We start from the raw sequence: 23612 nt of genomic DNA on the forward strand, positions 1-23612 counted from the left end.
TTGAAAAGCGCTAAGCCTGGCCTGGCACATAAAAAGCTCAGCAAGTGTTAGTCAGGATCACCAGCAGTATTTAGCTACTGAGAGCTTTCTTTTCTCTTTTTTATTGAGAGAGAGTCTCATTCTGTTGCCCCAGCTGGAGTGCAGTGTAAGTTCTGGGCTCGTGCAACCTGTCTTCTGGTTTTAAGCTATTTTCCTGCTTCAGCCTCCCAAGTAGCTGGGAACACAGGGGTGCACCACCACACCTGGCTAATTTTGTATTTTTAGTAGAGACAAGGTTTCACCATGTTGGCCAGGCTGGTCTCAAACTCCTGAGTTCAGCTGATCCATCTGCCTAGGCCTCCCAAAGTGCTGGGATTACAGGCGTGAGCCACCATGCCTGGTCCTTTTTTCTCTTTCTTAGCTATTTAGTTTATAGATATAGATTTAGCTTATAGATATGTCTAAACCTCACAATCATTCTCCGGGCTGAAGCAATGCTCTCACCTCAGCCCCGTGCTGGCGGTACTGACTGCTAAAATCACCTGTCTAATCCTCTTGTCTTTGAGGGTAGATTGGGGCTCTTGGGTACCTGGTGCCCCTGCATTGCAACACAGGGCTGGGCACAGAGGAGGCATTTGGGGGATGTTTGCTGAAGGGACAAATGTAAAATAAGGCCAAGAGACACACATATATACTTTTTGGGATGGAGTCTTGCTCTGTCACCCAGGCTGGAGTACAGTAGCGCAATCTCAGATCACCGCAAGCGGTTATCTTGCCTCAGCCTTCCAAGTAGTTGGGACTACAGGCATGAGCCACCACACTGGGCTAATTTTTATTTTTAGTAGAGACGGAGTTTTGTCATGTTGTCCAGGCTAGTCTTGAACTCCTGACCTCAGGTGTTCCACCCGCCTCGCCAATTTTTAGTAGAGACAGCATTTCACCATGTTAGCCAGGCTGGTCTTGAATTTCTGACCTCAGGTGATCTGCCTGCCTCCAGAAGATACTTTGATCAAGCGAGACCAACTCATTATGAGAGGCACAGAAGGGAGCAACAGAATGAGAAGATGATGCTCAGAAAGATTAAAGCAGGAGGGCTAAAACATTCTCCAGTACCACAACTGGGTGCTCATTTCCATCCAACCTGTTTGCTTTGCAGATGGGGAAAGAGAACTCAATGGTGCAGAGCCAGGGCCTCTCCTTGCTCAGGGGTGCTGATCCCAGCATTCAGTCCTATACCAGCTGCCTCCCCCAAGCCCTCCTGAAGCCATCCCACTCACAAGGCTCTGGGAACAGATACCACTAGAAAAAAACACAGAGCTTTATTATTCTCAACATCAGCGGCAGCGGTCTCTGTAGGACAGGGGAGTGAGTTCTGTTGACTGACAGGGATAGGTGGCTCCTACTTGCCGGCGATAAGCGGATTCCGCAGGACCACGATGACCGAGTCCCCACGCAGGAACATCTTGGAGATGTAGCGGTCTTTGTTGACCGGCTTGGACTTCTTCTTGCCCTTGCCGCTCTTGGGTACCTCAGTCCACATCTCCTTCACGTTCTCCAGCACCATGTTGCAGTGCCTGGTGGGGAACAGGGAGGAGAGGCACTGGGAGTGAGGGAATGCCTCTGACAGCCCGCCCTACTGCTTGCTGCTCGCCTCCTCCAGCAACATGGCTTGGGGAAGGGTGCAGGTGCTAGGCCAGGATGACCAAGCTGCCCAGGCCAACTCTGCCAGTCCTTAGGTTGAGGCTGAGGCAAAAGACTGCACCGCTCTGTGACAGCTTGATTTTTTTTTTTTTTTTTTTTTTTTGAGATGGAGTCTTGCTCCTGTCCCACAGGCTGGAGTGCAGTGGTGCAATTTCAGTTCACTGCAACCTCCACCTCCCTCCTGGGTGTGGGTAACCCCCATATAGGCACCGAGGAATGAGAGCTAAGCAGAACCCTGGCACAGTTAGGGCTTGAAGAATATCTCACTTTATAGTGTTACTACTCAGCTATTTCCTTTTATATAATCCTTTACATAATCATATATTACTTTATAGAATTAGGGCTTGAAGAATCCCTTTATATAATCCTCTATATATAATCATATAATAATAGTTGATAGTATGAGTGCCTAAAGAATATTTCCCTACATATATACCTATAATTATATCTTAGTTCATAATCGGAGGAATGCCTGGAGTGGACACAGTACAGAGCATGAATGAAGGAATAAGCAGCTTATAATCGGAGGAATGCCTAGAGCAGACACAGTGCAGAGCATGATTTAAGGGAAAAACAGTTATGCCAGGACAAGAATCCATGGCCCAGGTGGCAGCATTCAGTATCGTAAAGATACCTGCTGTCTGGCAGGCTTGGGGTGAGAGCCACTCCTCCTGATAAAGGAGTTGTAGGACCTTGCTCCAGTTTTTGTGGAAGGCTGCCCTCAGACGGGCAATCTACCTTGGTGACTATGAACTTTATCAGCTCTTGCTACTGTGTTGCTTGAAAAGCATCTTCCCATAGAACTCATTGGAAGCTGCCAGAAGGTGATGGTAACCTTGACAGCTCAGTCACTGCTATGTAACTTAAAGCATCCTCCTATAAATCTTCTTAGAAGTAGTCTGCCCATAGATAGAAGTATTGCATACTGCACTCTCTTCACTGTGCACGGCCCACCTGCAAGCCTTGGTGACCTAGTGGGGGTGGATCCCTTACTGCACACGGCACTTGCTGTGGACCCCATGTTTTATTGCTCATGACCCTATCACTATCCTTAAAGATGATTTCACTCACTGCCCTGCCCCCTAACCTATACACAATAAATACTCACGCTTCTGGACATTTGGGGCCTCGCCTGACTCCGCTTATAGGTGGTGTGGCCCTCCAAACCCAGCTGCGTTTTCTTTGTACTTCTGTGTCCCGTCTCCTTATTTCTCGGATCCTGCGCCTCAGCACAGCATAAGGCTGACCACGACGACCCTGTGGGGCCCTCAGCCCTACACCTGGGTTCAAGCAATTCTCCTTCCTCAGCCTACTGAGTAGCTGCGATTACAGAAGTGTACCACCATGCCTGGCTAATTTTTGTATTTTTAGTAGAGACGGAGTTTTGCCATGTTGGCCAGGCTGGTCTCGAACTCCTGATCTCAGGTGATCCACCCACCTTGGTCTAGTTTGCTCCTTTTCTTTTCTTTTTTTTTTTTTTTGCTCCTCCTTTAAGAAGGAAGACAATCACAGTACCTTCCTCACAAGGCCGTTGGAGATGATTATTTTTTTTTTTTAGACAGTCTTACTCTGTTACCCAAGCTGGAGTGCCGTGGCACAATCTCAGCTCATTGCAACCTCTGCTTTCTGGTTTTAAGTGATTCTCATGCCTCAGCCTCCTGAGTAGCTGGGATTACAGGTGCCCGCCACCACATCCAGCTAACTTTTGTACTTTTAGTAGAGATGGGGTTCCACCATGTTGGCCAGGCTGGTCTCCAACTCCTGACCTCAAGTGATCTGTCTGCCTTGGCTTCCCAAAGTGCTGGGATTACAGGTGTGAGTTACCATGCCTGGCCAGGTTTTGTTTTAAAAGCACTTTTAGAATATCATGGTAATTATAGCTTCATAAAGCTGTTAACTAACACCACACAGGATTGCGTGAATGCATGGATTGCAGTGCATGTGGGTCTAATGTGGCAGGATATATGCTAGGATGACAGGCTAGCGGGGTGAAGAGGTAGGAGGCAGATGGGGGCAGAGGAGGAAGCTAGAAAAAAAGGAAGAAGAAAATTCAACTTAAAAAAAAAAAAGAATAAGGCCAGGTAGCTCACACCTGTAATCCCAGCACTTTGGGATGCTGAGGTGGGAGAATCGCTTGAGCTCACTAGTTTGAGGCCAGCCTGGGAACGATAGCAAGACCTCATCTCTACGAAAAATAGAACAATTAGCCAGGTGTGGAGGAGTGCACCTGTAGTCCCAGCCATCCAGGAGGCTGAGGTAGGCAAATTTGAGGCCAGAAGGTCAAGGTCATCGTGATCCATGATAGTTACACTGCAATCCAGTCTGAGTGACAGAGTGAGATTGTGTCTCAAACAACAACAACAACAAAGAACAATAAGCCTCTAGTGTGGGAACTCAAGTATGGCGGGAGGAAGTTCGTAGCCAGGTCTCTCTTCCTCCTGGGCTTCATACTTCCTGCTGTTTTTTTTTTTTTTTTTTTGGTGGAGTTTCGCTCTTGTTACCCAGGCTGGAGTGCAATGGCGCGATCTCGGCTCACCGCAACCTCCGCCTCCTGGGTTCAGGCAATTCTCCTGCCTCAGCCTCCTGAGTAGCTGGGATTACAGGCATGTGCCACCGTGCCCAGCTAATTTTTTGTATTTTTAGTAGAGACGGGGTTTCACCATGTTGACCAGGATGGTCTCGATCTCTTGACCTCATGATCCACCCGCCTCAGCCTCCCAAAGTGCTGGGATTACAGGCTTGAGCCACCGCGCCGCACCCGGCCTTCCTGCTGTTCTTATTCTCATCTGAGCTAAAAGGAAACTGAGGCTCAGAGTGAAAGACTTGATGATGGTCACAGAATAGCTAGTAGCAAAAACGTTCCTGAATTCAGCTTCAGCGCACTGTTGAGGAACATACTTCCCAAATGCTAATGAATGAAAGGCTGCAGGCTATGTGCTTGCTGAGCATTTATGTGTCAGGAACTGCGCCAAGTGCTTTTCATGCATAACATCCTTTATCCTCACAATTGTTTCATGAAGGGTATGATGATGCATGTATTTCGTTTTTTTTTCTTTCTTTCTTTCTTTTTTTTTGTTTTTTGTTTTTTAGATGGAGTCTTCACTCTGGCGCCCAGGCTGGAGTACAGAGGCGTGATCTCAGTTCACCGCAACCTCCACCTCCCAGGCTTAAGCCATCCTTATGCATCAGCCTTCTGTGTAGCTGGGACTATAGGCGCGCATGCATATTTCAAATAAGGAAACTGAAGCCCAGAGAGGAAAAATGACCTGCTGTTCTCACTGGCTGAAACATGCAGACCCCAGCTTGCTCCCTCCTCTGATTCAAGTCTGTTCACTGTTGCCTCTTCAGACAGACCATCTCTGATGATTGCCACTATATAAACTAAACAGTCACTTGCTGAAGGTTACTTGGCTGCTAACAGGCAGAGCTGGGGCATGAAGCCAGGCAGGCTGGCTTCCCGTATATGCCCATAACCGCCATACTGCACAGCCAGAGGGGCGCTGAGAGACAATCATACCTTGGGGTTTTAGGGTGCTTAGACCCCAGGCTTTTCTTTTATGAGATAAGAGTCTCGCTCTGTCACCCAGGCTGGAGTGCAGTGCTGCAATTTGGGCTCACTGCAACTTCCACCTCCTGGGTTCAAGTGATTCTCGTGCCTTGGCCTCCCGAGTACCTGTGAATACAGGCACACACCACCACCCCCAGCCAACTTTTAAATTTTTAGTAGAGACGGGGTTTTGCCATGTTAACCAGGCTGGTCATGAACTCCTGACCTCAGGTGATCCACCTGCCTTGGCCTCCCAAAGTGCTGGGATGACAGACGTGAGCCGCTGCACCTGGCCATACACCCCAGGCTTCTGAAAAACCTGTCTTTGGGCTCTTCAGACTAGAGCTGGGACAGCCTCTCCAGGCCTGCACAGAACACCTCCCAGGACTCAGCACTCACCTATCAAAGGCCTTCACGCGGCCCAGGAGTTTCTTATTGTTGCGGCAGTTGATGAGCACTTGGGTGTTGTTCTTGACGGACTGCGTGAGCACAGAGAGTGGACCTGTGTTAAATTCCTCCTCCTCTCGCTTCTGCAGCTCCTCTGGGGTCATCTCACTCTTGGGCTTGTTGAGGAGGCTCCTGCATGGACAAAAGCAAAACCCATAAGTGAGAGCAGCTGGAGCTGTAAGAATGGGTGGTCAGGGCCTTGGCCTCAAGTCTCCCCAGTCTTGCCCCAGCATGCCCGTCCTCCTGCTCAGCCTGATCTCTGGGTATCATGAACTGAATGCCTAACAGACATTTTCTTTTTCTTTCTCTCTTTTTTTTTTTGAGATGGAACCTTGCTCTGTTCCCCAGGCTGGAGTGCAGTGGCGCAATCTCAGCTCACCACAACTGAATCTCAGCTTCCGCCCCTGAAGTTCAAGCAATTTCTCCTGCCTCACCCACCCGAGAGTAGCTGGGATTATAGATCTCTGCTACCACACCCAGCTACTTTTTGTATTTTCTTCGTAGAGATGGGGTTTTACCATGTTGGCCAAGCTGGTCTCAAACTCGTGAGCTCAGGTGATCCTCCCACCTCAGCCTCCCAAAGTGCTGGGATTACAGGCATTAACCACTCTGCCAGCCATTTTTTTTTTTTTTAAAAGACAGAGACCTGCTGTCACTCAGGCTGGAGTGCAATGCTGCAATCTCAGCTCAATGCAACCTCCACCTCCTGGGTTCAAGCGATTCTCTTGCCTCAGCCTCCTGAACTAGGGTTATAGGTGACCACCACCACACCAAGCTAATTTTTTTGTATTTTTAGTAGAGACGGGGTTTTGCCATGTTGGCCAGGCTGGTCTCAAACTCCTGACTTCAGGTGATCCATGTGCTTAGGCTTCCCAAAGTGCTGGGATTACAGGCATGAGCCACCATGCCCGCCATAACAGACATTTTCAACTGTGTATATCCCAGATACAGATCCAGATCACCCAACCACCCGAGCCTACCCTACCCACAGTGTTCCCCATCTGCTTTGACGGTAACTCTATACTTCTAGTTCTCTGGGCAAAAACTCTGTCACCCTGATTCCTCCTTTTCCCTCACATCCTATATTAAATCTGTAGGAAATGGCCTCCATCATCTCTGTCCTAGAATCTTTCTGGTCTCTCTGCCTCTACTTATGCTCCCCGACAGTCTGTTCTCCCCAGAATGGTCTGAAGGGGTTTTGCTAAAACCTAAATCATAACATGTCCCTCTTCAAAACCCTCCAAGGGTCCGGGTGTGGTGGCTAACGCCTGTAATCCCAGCACTTCAGGAGGCCGAGACAGTGGGTCACTTAGCATCTGGAGTTTGAGACCAGCCTGGCCAACACGGTGAAACCCGTCTCTACTCAAAGTACAAACAAACAAAACAAAACCCTCCCATGGCTCCCCCATCTCAGTGTAGAAAGTAAAACCCCAGCTAGGCTCACAGGTTCACACCTGTAATCCCAGCACTTTGGAAGGTGGAGGCAGGTGAATCATTTGCAGTCAGGAGCTCCAGACCAGCTTGGCCAACATGGTGAAACCTGCTCTTTACTAAAAATACAGAAGTGGTGGCGGGCGCCTGTAACTGTAGCTACTCAGGAGGCTGAGGCAGGAGAATCGCTTCAACCCTGAAGTGGAGGTTGCAGTGAAACAAGATTACACCACTGCACTCCAGCCTGAGTGACAGAACAAGACTCTCTTTCAAAAAAAAAAAGAGAGAGAGATTTTTTCTCCCCTTAGGGACTGGGGGTTTCATTCATTGATGTATCCTACGTGGCTTAAGCAGCATCTTTTACATAAGCACTCAATGTAATATTTGCTAAATTAATAAATGCACAAAATCATGCCAATGACTCGTTATCTGTAGAAGGTTTGAATTAGATCTAAAACATACCCGTCTCCAGCTCAAATGATCAGGATAAGTCCCTTATCTCAAATCATTATTTCTAAAAGTCCACACTTCTGGCAGAGCACGGTGGCTCGCGCCTGTAATCCCAGCACTTTGGGAGGCCAAGACAGGTGAATCACGAGGTCAGGAGATCAAGACCATCCTGGCCAACATGGTGAAAACTCGTCTCTACTAAAAATAAAATAATTAGCCGGGCATGGTGGCGCACGCCTGTAGTCCCAGATTCTTGGGAGGCTGAGGCACGGGAATTGCTTGAACCGGGAGGCGGAGGCTGCAGTAAGCCGAGCTCGCTCCACTGCACTCCAGCAAGACTCCGTCTCAAAAAAGGTAAAAAAAAAAAAAAGTACTAACTTCCCTCTTCCAGTATTCGTAAAATTGCTGCCCCTTAACAGCAATTTATATAGGAACCCTCCCAACCTTGTTATCTTTTAAAACATGTTTTTCATAATTAAAAAAAATTTTTTTTTGTAGAGACGGGGTCTCGCTATGTTGTCTAGGCTGGTGTCGAACTCCTGTGTTCTAGCAATGCTCCTGCCTTGGCCTCCCAAAGTGCTGGGATCACAGGCAGGAGCCCCCGCGCCCGGCCCAGCGAGTTATCTAATTAAGCTGTCGCCTCCTCCGAACTTAGGACGCGTCAAAGGCCGCACGCACGTTTTCAAACTCATCAGGAGAAAAGCAGGACGCTCAATCCCTAAAACATCTTGCCCCTGCCCCCCATCTCTGCTCACCCCTTCCCACCCTCAATCGGCCAAATTCCCACCCTCAACCACATTCCCGCCGCCTATGCCTTAGCCCGGCCTCACATGTTGGCTAAGCTCTCGGTTCACTCCGGTTTCCTCCGCGTTGCTGCTGCCTGAGGAGAGAGAGGCGGGACTTCCTCTTCCTGCGACCCACTTCCTGTGGCGCATGCGCAAAGCCAACCAGCAAGTGGAGGCGTGGTCGTAGCATTTCCCACCAATGGTGCACAATGATGGAATAAAAGCCTCGGGTAGGGGTTCGAGGCAAGTCGGAACCACACTGGGCAGAGGTTCATGACAATGAAGAGAAAAGGAAAGGCAGTCTGATTCAAACCGTTTTGTTGTAGAATGGTACAGCTTGAAGGAGGGAAATGACAAGCTATTTCCAAATGCCCGCCAGCCTTGACTTCGGGGGCGCGGCCTCCGTGAAGCCAATCTGCTCCTCGCTTCGGAAATAGGCACCGCCCCTCTTCCCTCTGGGACGGGTTATTGACGTTTCTACTTATCTTTCCGACCCTGCGCCACCAATCCCGTGCCTACATCCGGGAGGGGCATAGACCTGCGCCTGGGAAGGCGAATGTTTTCCACGATCAAACGCTGCTCATTGGCTTTCGCTTCTCAGCTAAGGCGGAGCCTACCCCTTTCGCGCTCCCTTTTGGGCCGTGCAATTCTCAGGGGAACCAACCCTAATACCCAAGGGCGGCTGGAAGGCGTGTCCTCAGGACCACAGTTCTCATTGGTTTCACTGCTCGCTTTGGGGCGCGCTGGTGCAGCCGCTGCTGTTGCTCATTGGCCCATCGATTCCATGGGGTGGAACTTGGCTGGGCCTAAACTCAATCCGCGGTCTGGGACTGGGTTCAGGGCAAAGCTGCCATGCGTTCCGGGGGCCGCGGGCGGCCCCGCCTGCGGCTCGGGGAACGTGGCCTCATGGAGCCACCTTCGCTGCCGAAGCGCCGCCTGCTACCGCGGGTTCGGCTCTTGCCCCTGTTGATGGCGCTGGCCGTGGGCTCGGCCTTCTATACCATTTGGAGCGGCTGGCACCGCAGGACTGAGGAGCTGCCGCTGGGCCGGGAGCTGCGGGTGAGGCTGGGCGGGGACCCAGGCACGGCGGGGACCCTCATTCCCTTCCCCCCGTTACCTAGAGCCTAAGGTTGACGTGGCTTTAGCGTACGGCCCTAACCGCAGGTGTCACCGTCTCTGTCATCTGAGCGCATGTCCCTTACCAACGGAATAAGGCTTCGGGCTGGTTCTGCAATAGTAGCATCCTCTTAAGAGGAAGGGTCTGGAATAGTGAGACAGGGGGTGCAGGGTTCTACGCCTCTGGTCAACTATTTGGAAGAGTCCCGAACCTTTCCCCTCTCTCACTGGGCCTCGATTTCCCCATCAAGTTTGACGTAGCCGGGAGCTGATGGGCTTGGAAGGACTTTTCCTGAGTCTTGGATTTATCCTAGAAGTCTGTGATGCTGGAGGCCGCAGATTAGGAAGAGGACCCGGGGCTCCTTGGGAGTGATGGCACCCGGGTAGGGTCGAAATTAGGGGTTGCTCTCATTCTTCCCTTCCCTATCCCACCTCCTTCTTAAGGTCCCGTTGGTTGGAAGCCTCCCCGAAGCCCGGCTGCGGAGGGTGGTGGGACAACTGGACCCGCAGCGTCTCTGGGGCACTTATCTGCGCCCTCTGCTGGTTGTGCGAACCCCAGGCAGCCCGGGAAATCTGCAAGTCAGAAAGGTAAAGGGACCCACATCCAGTCCCTGACCCCCTAGGACCCCAGGGAATCGGAAATAAGCATCCTGTTCAAGATCCCAAAGGACCTAAGAGGAGGAACTGGAGAACTGACTGGAGTTAATCGGACTCTAGACTCCCATGCTAGTTACAAACCAGCAGGCTGTACTGCCCACCTTAATATCCCCAAAAGCTTACTGCGTGCTAGGCATAGACAGCCCTATAAGGTGGGTGCCAATATGATCTTCATTATGCAGATGGGGAAACTGAGGCTCAGAGAAGTTATACACATTGTGCAAATCCTACAGATAAATGGTAGACCTTGTCTGGGTGTGGTGACTCACGCCTGTAATCCCAGCACTTTGGGAGGCCGAGGCGGGTGGATCACCTGAGGTGGGAAGTTCAAGATCAGCCTGACCAACCCGTCTCTACTAAAAATACAAAAAAAATTAGAAACCCCGTCTCTACTAAAAATACAAAAAAAAATTAGAAACCCCGTCTCTACTAAAAATACAAAAAAAAATTAGAAACCCCGTCTCTACTAAAAATACAAAAAAAAAATTAGAAACCCCGTCTCTACTAAAAATACAAAAAAAAATTAGAAACCCCGTCTCTACTAAAAATACAAAAAAAATTAGCCAGGCGTGGTGGCACATGCCTGTAATCCCAGTTACTCTGGAGGCTGAGGCAGGAGAAGTGCTTGAACCCAGGAGGCAGAGGTTGCAGTGAACTGAGATCACACCATTGCACTCCAGCCTGGGCAACAGGAGCAAAACTACATCTCAAAAAAAAAAATAAAAAATAAATAAATAAATAAATATAACAGTTTTAGAAAGTGATAGACCTAGGGCTTGAACCCAAGCAGGTTGGCTCCAAGCTGGTGCTGCGGTCCATCTATTGTTTCCTGGAAAGCATCAGGAGTCATTTAAAAGCCAAGTGCAGTGGTTTATGCCTGTAATCCCAGCACTTTGGGAGGCCGAGGCAGGCAGATCATTTGAGGTCAGGGCTTTGAGACCAGCCTGGCCAACATGGTGAAACCCATCTCTACTAAAAATACAAAATTAGTTGGGCATGGTGGTGGGTACCTGTAGTCTCAGCTACTCGGGAGGCTGAGGCACGAGAATCACTCGAACCCAGAAGGTGAAGGCCACAGTGAGCTAAGATAGTGCCACTATAATCCAGCATGGGTGACAGAGTGAGACTCCATATTTTAAAAAATTTAAAAAAAGTCATTTAAATATTGCCTGAGTCCCAGTGCTATCTCATTCACTTAGATTGTGACCATGGACTAGGTTTTTTTTTTTGAGACGGAGTTTCGCTCTTGTTACCCAGGCTGGAGTGCAATGGCGCGATCTCAGCTCACCACAACCTCCGCCTCCTGGGTTCAGGCAATTCTCCTGCCTCAGCTTCCTGAGTAGCTGGGATTACAGGCATGCACCACCGTGCCCAGCTAATTTTTTGTATTTTTAATAGAGATGGGGTTTCACCATGTTGACAAGAATGGTCTCGATCTCTTGACCTTGTGATCCACCCATCTCGGCCTCCCAAAGTGCTGGGATTACAGGCGTGAGCCACCACACCCGGCCTTGGACTAGTTTCTTTCTTTCTTTTTTTTTTTGAGATGGAGTGTCGCTCTTGTTGCCAAGGCTGGAGTGCAATGGCGCGATCTCAGCTCACCGCAACCTCCGCCTCCTGGGTTCAGGCAATTCTCCTGCCTCAACTTCCTGAGTAGCTGGGATTACACGCATGCACCACCATGCCCAGCTAATTTTTTGTATCTTTAGTAGAGACGGGGTTTCACCATGTTGACCAGGATGGTCTCGATCTCTTGACCTTGTGATCCACCCGCCTCAGCCTCCCAGAAGTGCTGGGATTACAGGTGTGAGCCGCCGCGCCTGGCCTAGTTTCTTAGCCTCTCTGAGTCCATTTCCTTATCTGCAAAATGGGGTCATGTATTGGCAGTCCCTACCCTGTACAGTTCCTAGAACAGAGCTTAGCACACAGTGAGAGCTATTTAAGGGTATGCCGTGATGAGTCTGTTGCCTTCAAGAGGTAGGGTCACCCCAACATCTGGCACCCAGTAGATACTCAGCAGGAGTGTGTCAAGGGGATGATTTTAATCAGAGCAGGGGGCATGGCACAGTGGCTCATACCTGTAATCCCAGGACTTTGGGAGGATGAGGCAGGTAGATCACTTGAGGTCAGGAGCTTGAGACCAGGCTGGCCAACATTGTGAAACCCTGTCTATACTAAAATACAGAAATTAGCCAGGCATTGTGGCAGGCGCCTGTAACCCAAGCTACTCAGGAGGCTGAGGCGGGATAATGGCTTGAACCTGGGAGGCGGAGGTTGCAGTGAGCCGAGATCAAGCCCCTGCACTCCAGCCTGGGTGACAGAATGAGAATCTATCTCAAAAAAAAAAAAAGAAAGAAAGAAGGAAGGAAGGAGGGACGGAGGGAGGGAGGGAGGGAGGGAGGGAAGGAAGGAAGGACGGAAGGAAGGAAGGAAGGAATCCATTAAATCAAAAAAAAAAAAAAAGAAACCCATTAAATCAGAGTGGGGCTTTAGAGTCAACCAGTCTGCTCTGCATGGCTCAGGTCACGTAGCCCTTTTCCCCACCTTCTCCCCAGTCCCGTCCACCCTCCCTCTTCTCTCTTGCCGCTAGTTCCTGGAGGCCACACTGCGGTCCCTGACAGCAGGCTGGCATGTGGAGCTGGATCCCTTCATGGCCTCGACGCCCCTGGGGCCACTTGACTTTGGCAATGTGGTGGCCACGCTGGACCCGGGGGCTGCCCGTCACCTCACCCTCGCCTGCCATTACGACTCGAAGCTCTTCCCACCTGGGTTGACTCCCTTTGTGGGGGCCACAGATTCGGCTGTGCCCTGTGCCCTGATGCTGGAGCTGGCCCAGGCACTTGACCTGGAGCTGAGTAGGGCCAAAGAACAGGTGAGGAGCAGGAGTAGGGGAGGGTGGTGGGCTACCTCCACTTTTCCACAAGTCCCCACCCTCCCTTGTCTGGTCATTGTCATTCCTCTCGTCTTCCCACTCTGCTTCACGCACAGAGCCACAGGGATCTTTTTTTTTTTTTGAGATGGAGTCTCACTTTGTTGCCAGGCTGGAGTGCAGTGGCATGATCTCGGCCCACTGCAACCTCCACCTCACAAGTTCAAGCAATTCTCCTGCCTCCGCCTCCTGAGTAGCTGGAATTACAGGTACGTGCCACCACACCTGGCTAATTTTTTATATTTTTGGTAGGGATGGGGTTTCGTCATGTTGGCCAGGCTGGTCTTGAGCTCCTGACCTTGTGATCTGCCCACCTCAGCCTCCCAGAGTGCTGGGATTAGAGGTGTAAGCCATTGCACCCAGCCTAATATTGTATTTTTAGTAGAGCCAGGGTTTCACCATGTTGGTCAGGCTGGTCTTGAACTCCCGACCTCAGGTGATCTGCTAACCTTGACCTCCTAAAGTGCTGGGATTACAGGTTTGAGGCACTGTGCCTGGCTGCCACAGGGATCTTTTTACCTCCTGGATGTCAGATCCTCTTTCCTCTCCCCCAAACTCTCCCAGGGCTCCCACCTCATTCCAAGCATAATCCAGAGTTCTTTGATTAGCCCAGGAGCTGTGCCCTGTTGCCTCTCCAGCCCAATCTCCCTCCCCTCACCCCTTGCTCACTCTGCTGTAGCCATACCCACCTCCTCTGAGTTCAGCAAACCCACAGGGCTCACTCTCCCTCAGGGCATTTGTACTTTGCTGTTTGTTTTGCCTAGAATGTGCTTTTCTGGCCAAGCTCAAACCTGTAATCCCAGCACTTTGGGAGGCCATGGCAGGAGGATTGCTTGAGGCCAGGAGTTCAAGAGCAGCCTGGACAACATAGGGAGACCCCATCTTTATAAAAATGTAAAAAAGGTTGGGCATGGTGGCCTATGCCAGTAATCCCAGCACTTTGGAAGGCCAAGGCGGGTGGATCAAGAGGTCGGGAACCTGGGAGGTGGAGGCTGCAGTGAGATTGTGCCACTGCATTCCAGCCTGGGCGACAGAGCAAGATTCTATCTCAAAAAAATAAAAAAGATATGCTTTTCGGAGATATTTTCCTACTCTGCACTCAGGTGTCTACTCCAATATCTCCTCTTCAAAGAGCTCCACGTCTTTAAAAAAAATTAAAAATTTAAAAAAATTTAAAAAGGGCCGGGCATGGAGGCTCACACCTGTAATCCCAACACTTTGAGAGGCCGAAGCAGGAGGACACCTGAGGTCAGGAGTTTGAGACCAGCATGACCAACACAGTGAAACCCTGTCTCTACTAAAAATGAAAAAATTAGCTGGGCATAGTGGCAGGCACCTGTAATCCCAGCTACTCAGGAGGCTGAGGCAGGAGAATTGCTGGAACCCAAGAGGGAGAGATTGTCATGAGCCAAGATCGCGCCATTGCACTCCAGTCTGAGCAACAGAGCAAGACTCAGTCTCAAAACAAACAGAAGACAAAAAACAGATCTCATCATGCTCCTGCCCTGCTCAACCCCGCTCCATGCCTCCCTGGTCTCCCTATAACAGAGCCCATACAAGCCCACACTCTTTGGCCTTTGCTCACCCCTCCAGACTCCTCTCAAACCCTGTGACCCCTTCCCTGGTCACAGCCTTGCCCTGTTTTGTTCCCTTGGCTGGGAATACTCTTCCTGCTGCTCCAGGTTGGTTCCTACCCACTCCCAGGGCATATATCCCTTCCCAAAAAGCCTAGCCAGGCAAGATGGCTCACACCTGTAACCCCAGCACTTTAAGAAGCCAAGGCAGGTGGATCATGAGGTCAGGAGTTCAAGACCAGCCTGGTCAAGATGGTGAAACCCCATCTCTAATAAAACTACAAAAATTAGCCAGGCATGGTGGCAGGCACCTGTAATCCCAGCTACTCGGGAGGCTGATGCAGGAGTTGCTTGAACCAGGGTGGCAGAGGTCGCAGTGAGCCAAGATCACACCACTACACTGCAGTCTGGGCCACAGAGTGAGACTGTCTCAAAAAAAAAAAAAAAAAAAGGCTGGGCACGGTGGCTCACGCCTGTAATCCCAGCACTTTGGAAGGGCGAGGTGGATGGATCAGGAGGTGAGGAGGTTGAGACCAGCCTGACCAACATGGTGAAACCTCATCTCTATTAAAAAAAAAAAAAAAAAAAGACCCCACGCCCTCCCCACGCCCTCTCCAGGCCAGGTCATCCCCCAGCCTCCTTCCTATGCCCTCTACAGTTCCCCGAAGCATTTGTCTCAACCGCATTTCACTGTGTATAATTATTCATTTGTGGGTCCGTCTCTTTAACCAAACTGAGCTTGAGGAATAATAATCACAGATAACCCTTATTTAGTTATATGCCAGGCACTGTTCTAAGACCCAGATTCAAACCTCACCCTTTGAAAAGAACTGTTATTGCCAGGCACTGTGGCTCACATCTGTAATCCCAGCACTCTGAGAGGCCGAGGCATTTGAGGCCAGCTCAAGACCAGCCTGGCCAACATGGTGAAACCTTGTCTGTATTAAAAACACAAAAATTGGCCAGGCATGGTGGCAGGCACCTGTAATCCCAGCTACTCGGGGAGGCTGAGGCAAGAGAATTGCTTGAACCCTGGAGGCAGAAGTTGCAGCGAGCTTGGATCACGCCACTGCACTCCAGCCTGGGCAACAGAGCTAGACTCCATCTCAAAAAAAAAAAAAGGAACTTTTATTAACCCCATTTATAGATGAAGAAGCTGATGCTTTGAGACATTAGTAACTTCCCCATGTCTGCTTTGTTACGAAGCAGCGAAGAACAGATTCGATCTCAGACAATTGGACTTGGAGTCTGTGCTCTTGACTGCCACGTTCTATGAATGAGGACACCTCATTTGTTCTGTTACGCTGTGCAAGCGGGCAAGAAATATGGGTGTATTGAGGCTGCGGGCTAGTCCTAAGCTGGGTCTGGCCGCCCCCTGCTGCTCCCACAGGCAGCCCCGGTGACCCTGCAGCTGCTCTTCTTGGACGGTGAAGAAGCACTGAAGGAGTGGGGACCCAAGGACTCCCTTTATGGCTCCCGACACCTGGCACAGCTCATGGAGTCTATACCTCACAGTCCCGGCCCCACCAGGATCCAGGCTATTGTAAGACCAGGGTGCCCTGGCTTCTGGTGAGGGAGGGAGAGGTGAAATGGGGTTGGCATCATCCTGCTTGGGCTCCTCCAGTCCTGGCCTCTCTTCTTAGGAGCTCTTTATGCTTCTTGATCTCCTGGGAGCCCCGAATCCCACATTCTACAGCCACTTCCCTCGCACACTCCGCTGGTTCCATCGGCTGAGGAGTATTGGTAAGAGTGAATGTGGAGGTGGGCCCAAGCACACCTGGGGTAAGGGGCACAGGATGGCAAGCTGAGGGGGGACAGGCACCTGCCCTCCAAAGGCTCATCCACCAGTCTGGGCCACATAGGGAGACCCTCCATCTCTTAAAAAAAAATTAGTGGCCAGGCACAGTGGCTCATGCCTGTAATCCCAGCATTTTGGGAGGCTGAGTCTGGAGGATCATGAGGTCAGAAGATCGAGACCACCCTGGCCCATCTCTACTAAAAATACAAAAATTAGCTGGGCATGGTGGCATGTGCCTGTAATCCCAGGCAGGAGAATCACTTGAACCTAGGAGGCGGAGGTTGCAGTGAGCCAAGATCACACCACTGCACTCCAACCCGGGTGACAGTGTGAGACTCTGTCTCAAAAAAAGAAAAATTAGCTGGGTGCAGTGGCATGCATGTCATCCCAGCTACTGGGGAAGATCTTTTGAGCCTGGGAGGTCAAGGCTGTAGTGAGCTAAGATTGTACCACTGCACTCTGGCCTGGGCAATAGAATGAGATCCTGTCTTTGAAAAAAAAAAAAAAATACCTGAATTGAATCTTAGAAAGAAAGAAAAAAAATACCTTGGCTTGGTAGCTCACACCTGTAATCCCAGCACTTTGAGAGGCTGAGGTGGGTGGATGATAATCTCAGCACTTTGAGAGGCTGAGGTGGGTGGATGAGTTGAGCTCAGGAATTCCAGACCAGGCTGGACAACATGGCAAAACCCCATCGCTATACACACACACACACACACACACACACACACACACAAATTAGGCTAGGCACGGTGGCTCATGCCTGTAATCCCAGCACTTTGGGAATCTGAGGTGGGCAGATCACCTGAGGTCAGGAGTTCGAGACCAGCCTGGCCAATAGGACAAAACCCCGTCTCTACCAAAGATACAAAAAATTAGCCGGGCATGGTTGTGTATGCCTGTAATCACAGCCATTCGTGAGTCTGAGGCAGGAGAATTGCTTGAATTCGGGAGGTGGAGGTTGCAATGAACTGAGATCACTCCACTGCACCCCTGCCTGGACAACAGAGCGAGACTGTCTTAAAAAAAAAAAAAAAGGCCGGGTACGGTGGCTCACACCTGTAATCCCAGCACTTTGGGAGGCCGAGGTGGGTGGATCATGAGGTCAGGAGGTAGAGACCATCCTGGCTAACACAGTGAAACCCCATCTCTACTAAAAATACAAAAAAATGAGCCGGGCATGGTGATGCGCCTGTATTCGCAGCTACTTGGCAGGCTGAGGCAGGAGAATCGCTTGAACCCAGGAGGCAGAGGTTGCAGTGAGCCGAGATCACGCCACTGCACTCCAGTCTGGGCAACAAAGCGAGACTCCGTCTCAAAGAAAAAAAAGAAAAACATTAGCAGGGCATGGTGGTACCACCATGGTGGTAGTCCCAGTGACTTGGGAGCCTAAAGTGGTAGGATCACTTGAATCTCGGAGGTCAAGGCTGCAGTAGGCTGTAATTGCACCACTGTACTCCAGCTTGGGTGGCAGAGTGAGACTGCCAAAAAAAAGTAATAAATAAAGCCAGGCCTGGTGGCTGATGCCTGTAATCCCAGCACTTTGGGAGGCTGAGGCAGGCAGATCACCTGAGGTCAGTCAAGAGCTCGAGACCAGCTTGACCAACGCAGAGAAACCCCGTCTCTACTAAGAAATACAAATTAGCTGGGCGTGGTGGCACATTCCTGTAATCCCAGCTACTCAGGAGGCTGACGCAGGAGAATGGCTTGAACCCGGGAGGCAGAGGTTATAGTGAGCCGAGATGAGGCCATTGCACTCCAGCCTGGGCAACGAGAACAAAACTCTGTCTCAAAAATTAAAAATTGTTTTAAAAATAAAGGCTCGGCCGGGTGCAGTGGCTCACGCCTATAATCCCAGCACTTTGCGAGGCCAAGGCAGGCGGATCAGAAGTTCAGGAGTTCAAGACCAGCCTGACCAACATGGTGAATCCCCGTCTCTACTAAAAATATAAAAATTAGCCGGGCATGGTGGCGCGTGCCTGTAGTCCCAGCTACTCGGGAGGCTGAGGCAGAAGAATCACTTGAACCCAGGAGGCAGAGGTTGCAGTGAGCCGAGATTGTGCCACTGCACTCCGGTCTGGGCAACAGAGAGAGTCTCCATGGCAAAAAAATAAATAAATAAATAAATAAAGGCTCATTCTAAGGAACTAGAGATTAGTGATAGTGATTTCCAGACAGGGGCCCTAGGGTGACACAGCAGTGGTTTCCAATCTTACCAGCTGGGTGAACTTGGACAAGTGGCTTCATTTCTGAGTCTCAGTTTTCTATCTGTAAAATGGCCAGGGGACCCAGATGTAGTAGCTCATGCCTGTAGTCCCAGCAATTTATGATACCAAGGAAGGAGGATCACATGAGCCCAGAAGTTCAAGGCCAGCCCGGGCAACATAGGGAGATCCTGTTTACACACACACACACACAGAGGCATGGTGACATGTGCCTGAAGTCCCAGCTATATGGGAGGCTGAGAGTGGAGGATCGCTTAAGCTGGGGAGGGTAAGGCTGCACTGAGTTGTGACTGCCCCACTGCACTCCAGTGTGGGTGACAGAGCAATATCTTTTTTTTTGAGACAGAGTTGATCTCAGCTCAGTGCAACCTCCACTTCCTGGTTCAAGCAGTTCTCATGTCTCAGCCTCCCAAGTAGTTGGGATTACAGGCGCCCACCACCATGCCCAGCTAATTTTTGTTTTTGTTTTTTTCTTTTTGAGATGGAGTCTCGGTCTGTCACCCAGGCTGGAGTGCAGTGGCATGATCTCGGCTCATTGCCACCTCCGCCTCCTGGGTTCAAGGGATTCTCCTGCCTCTGCCTCCTGAGTAGGTGGGACTACAGGCACATGCCACCATGCCCAGCTCATTTTTTGTATTTTTAGTAGAGCCAGGGTTTCACTGTGTTAGCCAGGATGGTCTTGATCTCCTGACCTCATGATCCTCCCGCCTCAGCCTCCCAAAGTGCTGGGATTACAGTCGTGAGCCATCACGCCCAGACTAATTTTTGTATTTTTAATAGAGACAGGATTTCAGCATGTTGGCCAAGCTGCTTTCGAACTCCTGACCTCAGGTGATCCACCTCCCTCAGCCTCCCTAAGTACTGGGATTACAGGCATGAGCCACCGCACCCAGCCATAAGATCTTGTCTCAAAAAAAAAAAGGTGGGGAGCCAGGTGCAGTGGCTCACACCTGTAATCCCAGCACTTTGGGAGGTCAAGGCGGGTGGATCACGAGGTCAAGAGATCGAGACCATCCTGGTCAACATGGTGAAACCCCGTCTCTACTAAAAATACAAAAAAAAAAAAAAAAAAAAAAATTAGCTGGGCATGGTGACGCATCCCTGTAATCCCAGCTACTCAGGAGGCTGTGGCAGGAGAATTGCCTGAACCCAGGAGGCAGAGGTTGCGGTGAGCCGAGATCACGCCATTGCACTCCAGCCTGGGTAACAAGAGCGAAACTCTGTCTCAAAAAAAAAAAAAAAAAGGTGTCTTTGTCTTAGACTCAGAGGGATTGAATGAAACGGGAAACATAGCAAGGCCACAGGAAGAAGTGACTGGTATTCACTCCTGTTGGGATGACCAGGGCTTTACCTCTGGGTGCTCTGCCCTCCTCCGATTTGTGGACTGGAGATTTTAGACTGCTAAGGACTAACCCTTCCTCTCAAATCGCCCCCACATCCAGAGAAGCGTCTGCATCGTTTGAACCTGCTGCAGTCTCATCCCCAGGAAGTGATGTACTTCCAACCTGGGGAGCCCATTGGCTCTGTGGAAGACGACCACATCCCCTTCCTCCGAAGAGGTACCTGTGGGCAGCGAGGAGGGTGGGCAACCTAGGAAGCCACAAATTGGAACTGGCCGTGTCCCCTTCCCAAGCCTGGGGAATGGTGCTCAGTGGCTTAACCTCTGTGCTTTTATTCATCTGTAATATGGGGATAATACTCTCTCTTCTCTCTGAGACAGAGCCTTACTCTGTCACCCAGGCTGGAGTGCAGTGGTAGGATCTTGGCTCACTGCAACCTGTGACTCCCAGATTTAAGCAATTCTCCTGCCTCAGTCTCCCGAGTAGCTGGGATTACGGGCACGTGTGACCACGCCCAGCTGATTTTTGTATTTTTAGTAGAGACGGGGTTTCACCATGTTGGCCGGGATGGTCTTGATCTCCTGACCTCGTGATCCACCTGCCTCGGCCTCCTAAAGTGCTGGGATTACAGGCATGAGCCATCGCATCAGGCCTTAATACTCTCTATCTTAGAGTATTGTTGAGGGGATTGAACGTGCTAATACCTATAAAGACCTCGCTTGGACCAGCGCCCAGCACATAGCAAGCATTCAAGAAATGTTTGCAGCTGGGCACGGTGGCTCACACCTGTAATCCCAGCAATTTCGGAGGCTGAGGCGGGAGGAATTTGAGCCCAGGAGTTTGAAACCAGCAACATTGCATAAGTCTTGTCTTTACTAAAAATACAAAAATTTAGCAGGACATGGTGGTGCGCGCCTGTAGTCCCAGTTGCTTGAGAGGCTGAGGTGGGAGGATCACCTGAGCCTGGGAAGTCAAGGCTGCAGTGAGCCTTGATCGAGCCCCTGCACTCTACTCTAGGCGACAGAGGGGGGAAAAAAAAAGTGCCAGAGCTGGGCATGGTGGCTCATGCCTGTAATCCCAGCACTTTGGGAGGCCGAGGTGAGTGGATCACCTGAGGTCAGGAGTTTGAGACCAGCCTGGCCAACATGGTGAAACCCCACCTGTACTAAAAATACAAAAATTAGCTGGGTATCATGGTATCTGCCTGTAATCCCAGCTATCCAGGAGGCTGAGGCAGTAGAATTGCTGGAAACTGGGAGGCTGAGACTGCAGTGAGCCGAGACCGAGACACTGCACTCCAACCGGGGCGAGAGAGAGAGACTCCGTCTTAAAAAAAAAAAGTGCCAGAACATATCTTTTGCCAGTGTGTGGGGACAAGGCCAGGTTATCCAGAGGCGGGGCTTGGACTCCTGGGTTATAGTGGGCTGCATCGGACCTGACGAAGTCTCCTCTGTCACTTCAGGGGTCCCCGTGCTCCATCTAATCTCCACGCCCTTCCCTGCTGTCTGGCACACCCCTGCAGACACCGAGGCCAATCTCCACCCGCCCACGGTACACAACTTGAGCCGAATTCTCGCCGTGTTCCTGGCCGAATACCTGGGGCTCTAGTGAGCTGGCCCAATGCCTGTGGAGAGGACTGTGAGAGAGAAGGTCCTGGTGCGGGACCAGTGGCTCTCAGGCAGGACCTGCCTAGGGGATGCTTGCTTGTCCTTTTCACACCTTTGTTTCCAAATTGTGCTACAATTGGAAGACCTTCTTTCTTTTGATTGTCTCAAGCTGCCACCCTTCAAGGACAGGGAAGAGACCATTGTAGGGTGACAGCCAGAGGAATAAGAACTTGGCCCTCCCCAGAGGTAAATACTTGGTCTGAAGGTTTACAGGGGCCAAATGCTGTTGTTCTAGTCTGTGAACTAAAAGAGTAAAAGACTTCAGGGCGCGCTAGCTCACACCCATAATCCCAGCACTTTGGGAGGCCGAGGCAGGTGGATCACGAGGTCAAGAGATCGAGACCATCCTGGTCAACATGGTGAAACCCTGTCTCTACTAAAATACAAAAATTAGCTGGGTGTGGTGGCAGGTGCCTGTAGTCCCAGCTACTCCAGAGGCTGGGGCAGGAGAACTGCTTGAACCCGGGAGGCAGAGGTTGCAGTAAGCTGAGATCGCACCACTGCACTCCAGCTTGGTGCCTGGCAACAGAGCAAGACTCTGTCTCAAAAAATAAAAATAAAATAATTGAGGCTGGGTGTGGTGGCTTATACCTGTAATCCCAGCACTTTGGGAGGCCAAAGTGTGTGGATCACGAGGTCAGGAGATTGAGACCATCCTGGCCAACATGGTGAAACCCCGTCTCTACTAAAAATACAAAAAGTTAGCCGACTGTGGCGGTGGTGCATGCCTGTACTCCAGCTACTTGGGAGGCTGAGGCAGGAGGATCGCTTGAGCCTGGGAGTCAGAGGTTGCAGTGAGTTGAGATCATGCCACTGCACTCCAGCCTGGCTACAGAGTAAGACTCTGTCTCAAAAAATAAAAAATTTTAAAAAAAAAAGTTTAAAAAAAGAATAAAAGACTGTCACTGGTCTGGACCAGTAATGCCACCAACCAAATGAATTCTCTGTGGCTTGTTTTGTGTCCATTCATTCTCCAGAGTGGCCGCCTTGCTACTGCACCAGTCCCAACCTAACTCCCACATGGGGCACACAGAGGATGTGCTCATAACCAGGCACAGAGGAGACGGAAGCTGTTATTGTGAAAGTCCAGATTCTGTCAGACCCAGTGGGCAATAAGCCAGTGTTTCTGGCTGGGTGTGGTGGTTCATGCCCGCAGTCCCAGCTCTAGGGAGGCAGAGGCGGAAGGATAGCTTGAGCCCAGGACTTTGAGCCCAGCCTGGGCAATATAGGGAGACCCCATTCTCCACAGAAAGGAAAAGAATAAAAAGTGTGACAAGTGTTTCTGCAAAGCACTGCCTGCCTGCATAAGACAGGTGTGGTGGTGCACGCCTGTAGCATCAGCTACTTAGGAGGCTGAGGTGAGAGGATCCCTTGAACCCAAGAGTTCAAGACCAGCCTGGGCAACACAGTGACACTCTGTGTCAAAACAACAACAAAACCCCAAACATGCTGTAGGACTCATGTAAATAGATGGTGCATGACAAGGGGGATCTGAAATCCAAGAAGCAGGTGAGACAACATAAAATGAGTTTTCTTGGCTGGGTGTGGCGGCTCATGCCTGTAATCTCAGCACTTTGAGAGGCTGAGGCAGGTGGATCACCCGAGGTCAGGAGTTCGAGACCATTCTAGACAGCATGGTGAAACCCCCTCTCTACTAAAAATATAAAAATTAGTCAGGCATGGTGGCAGGCGCCTGTAATCTCAGCTACTCAGGAAGCTGGGGCAGGAGAATCACTTGAACCCGGGAGGCAGAGTTTGCAGTGAGCCAAGATAGCGCTGTTGCACTCCAGCCTGGGCAACAGAGTGAGATTCCATCCCCCCGCAAAAAAAGTTTCCTCACTGCATGATGTGAATTTTTAAGACAGAATCCATTTCACTATGGAACCCTTTTTAGTGAGAAGCACTTCATAGAACTAGGATACCTTGACCGTGCGCGGTGGTTCACACCTATAATTCTAGAACTTTG

General features: G+C 50.5%; 2 protein-coding genes across 4 annotated transcripts; one reads left to right on the top strand and one right to left on the bottom strand.

The window, feature by feature from the left end:
• Positions 1-1275: 1275 nt before the first annotated feature.
• On the bottom strand, positions 1276-8437 carry SNRPD2 (small nuclear ribonucleoprotein D2 polypeptide). The gene is made up of 3 exons (XM_002762247.7): positions 8386-8437; positions 5627-5806; positions 1276-1553 (listed from the first exon to the last, which is right to left on the bottom strand). Coding segments are annotated over exons 1-3 (357 nt in total). The 5' UTR covers positions 8388-8437; the 3' UTR covers positions 1276-1378.
• A 717-nt stretch (positions 8438-9154) lies between these two features.
• Positions 9155-22582, top strand: QPCTL (glutaminyl-peptide cyclotransferase like). 3 transcript variants are annotated; one of them, XM_035284827.3, is made up of 7 exons: positions 9155-9399; positions 9901-10044; positions 12704-12985; positions 16007-16159; positions 16260-16359; positions 20082-20198; positions 21442-22582. In XM_035284827.3, exons 1-7 carry the CDS (start codon positions 9193-9195, stop codon positions 21585-21587), a joined length of 1149 nt encoding a protein of 382 aa, XP_035140718.1. In that variant the 5' UTR covers positions 9155-9192; the 3' UTR covers positions 21588-22582. The 3 variants fall into 3 exon arrangements, with proteins under 3 accessions (XP_035140718.1, XP_035140719.1, XP_078216284.1); XM_035284828.3 differs by lacking the exon at positions 20082-20198; XM_078360158.1 differs by lacking the exon at positions 12704-12985.
• The last annotated feature ends 1030 nt before the right edge of the window (positions 22583-23612 follow it).

The sequence above is a fragment of the Callithrix jacchus genome, chromosome 22, assembly GCF_049354715.1.
Source record: "Callithrix jacchus isolate 240 chromosome 22, calJac240_pri, whole genome shotgun sequence".
Lineage (NCBI taxonomy): Eukaryota > Metazoa > Chordata > Mammalia > Primates > Cebidae > Callithrix > Callithrix jacchus.

Bases quoted from the DNA above. Each gene is read 5' to 3' on its own strand.
- SNRPD2 (XM_002762247.7), bottom strand. The intron at 1,554-5,626 runs GTGAGTGCTGAG...GTTCCCCACCAG, and splicing joins CGCGTGAAGGCCTTTGATAG to GCACTGCAACATGGTGCTGG.
- QPCTL (XM_035284827.3), top strand. From the start codon at position 9,193: ATGCGTTCCGGGGGCCGCGGGCGGCCCCGCCTGCGGCTCGGGGAACGT. The intron at 12,986-16,006 runs GTGAGGAGCAGG...CTGCTCCCACAG, and splicing joins TGAGTAGGGCCAAAGAACAG to GCAGCCCCGGTGACCCTGCA. The intron at 20,199-21,441 runs GTACCTGTGGGC...CTGTCACTTCAG, and splicing joins CATCCCCTTCCTCCGAAGAG to GGGTCCCCGTGCTCCATCTA.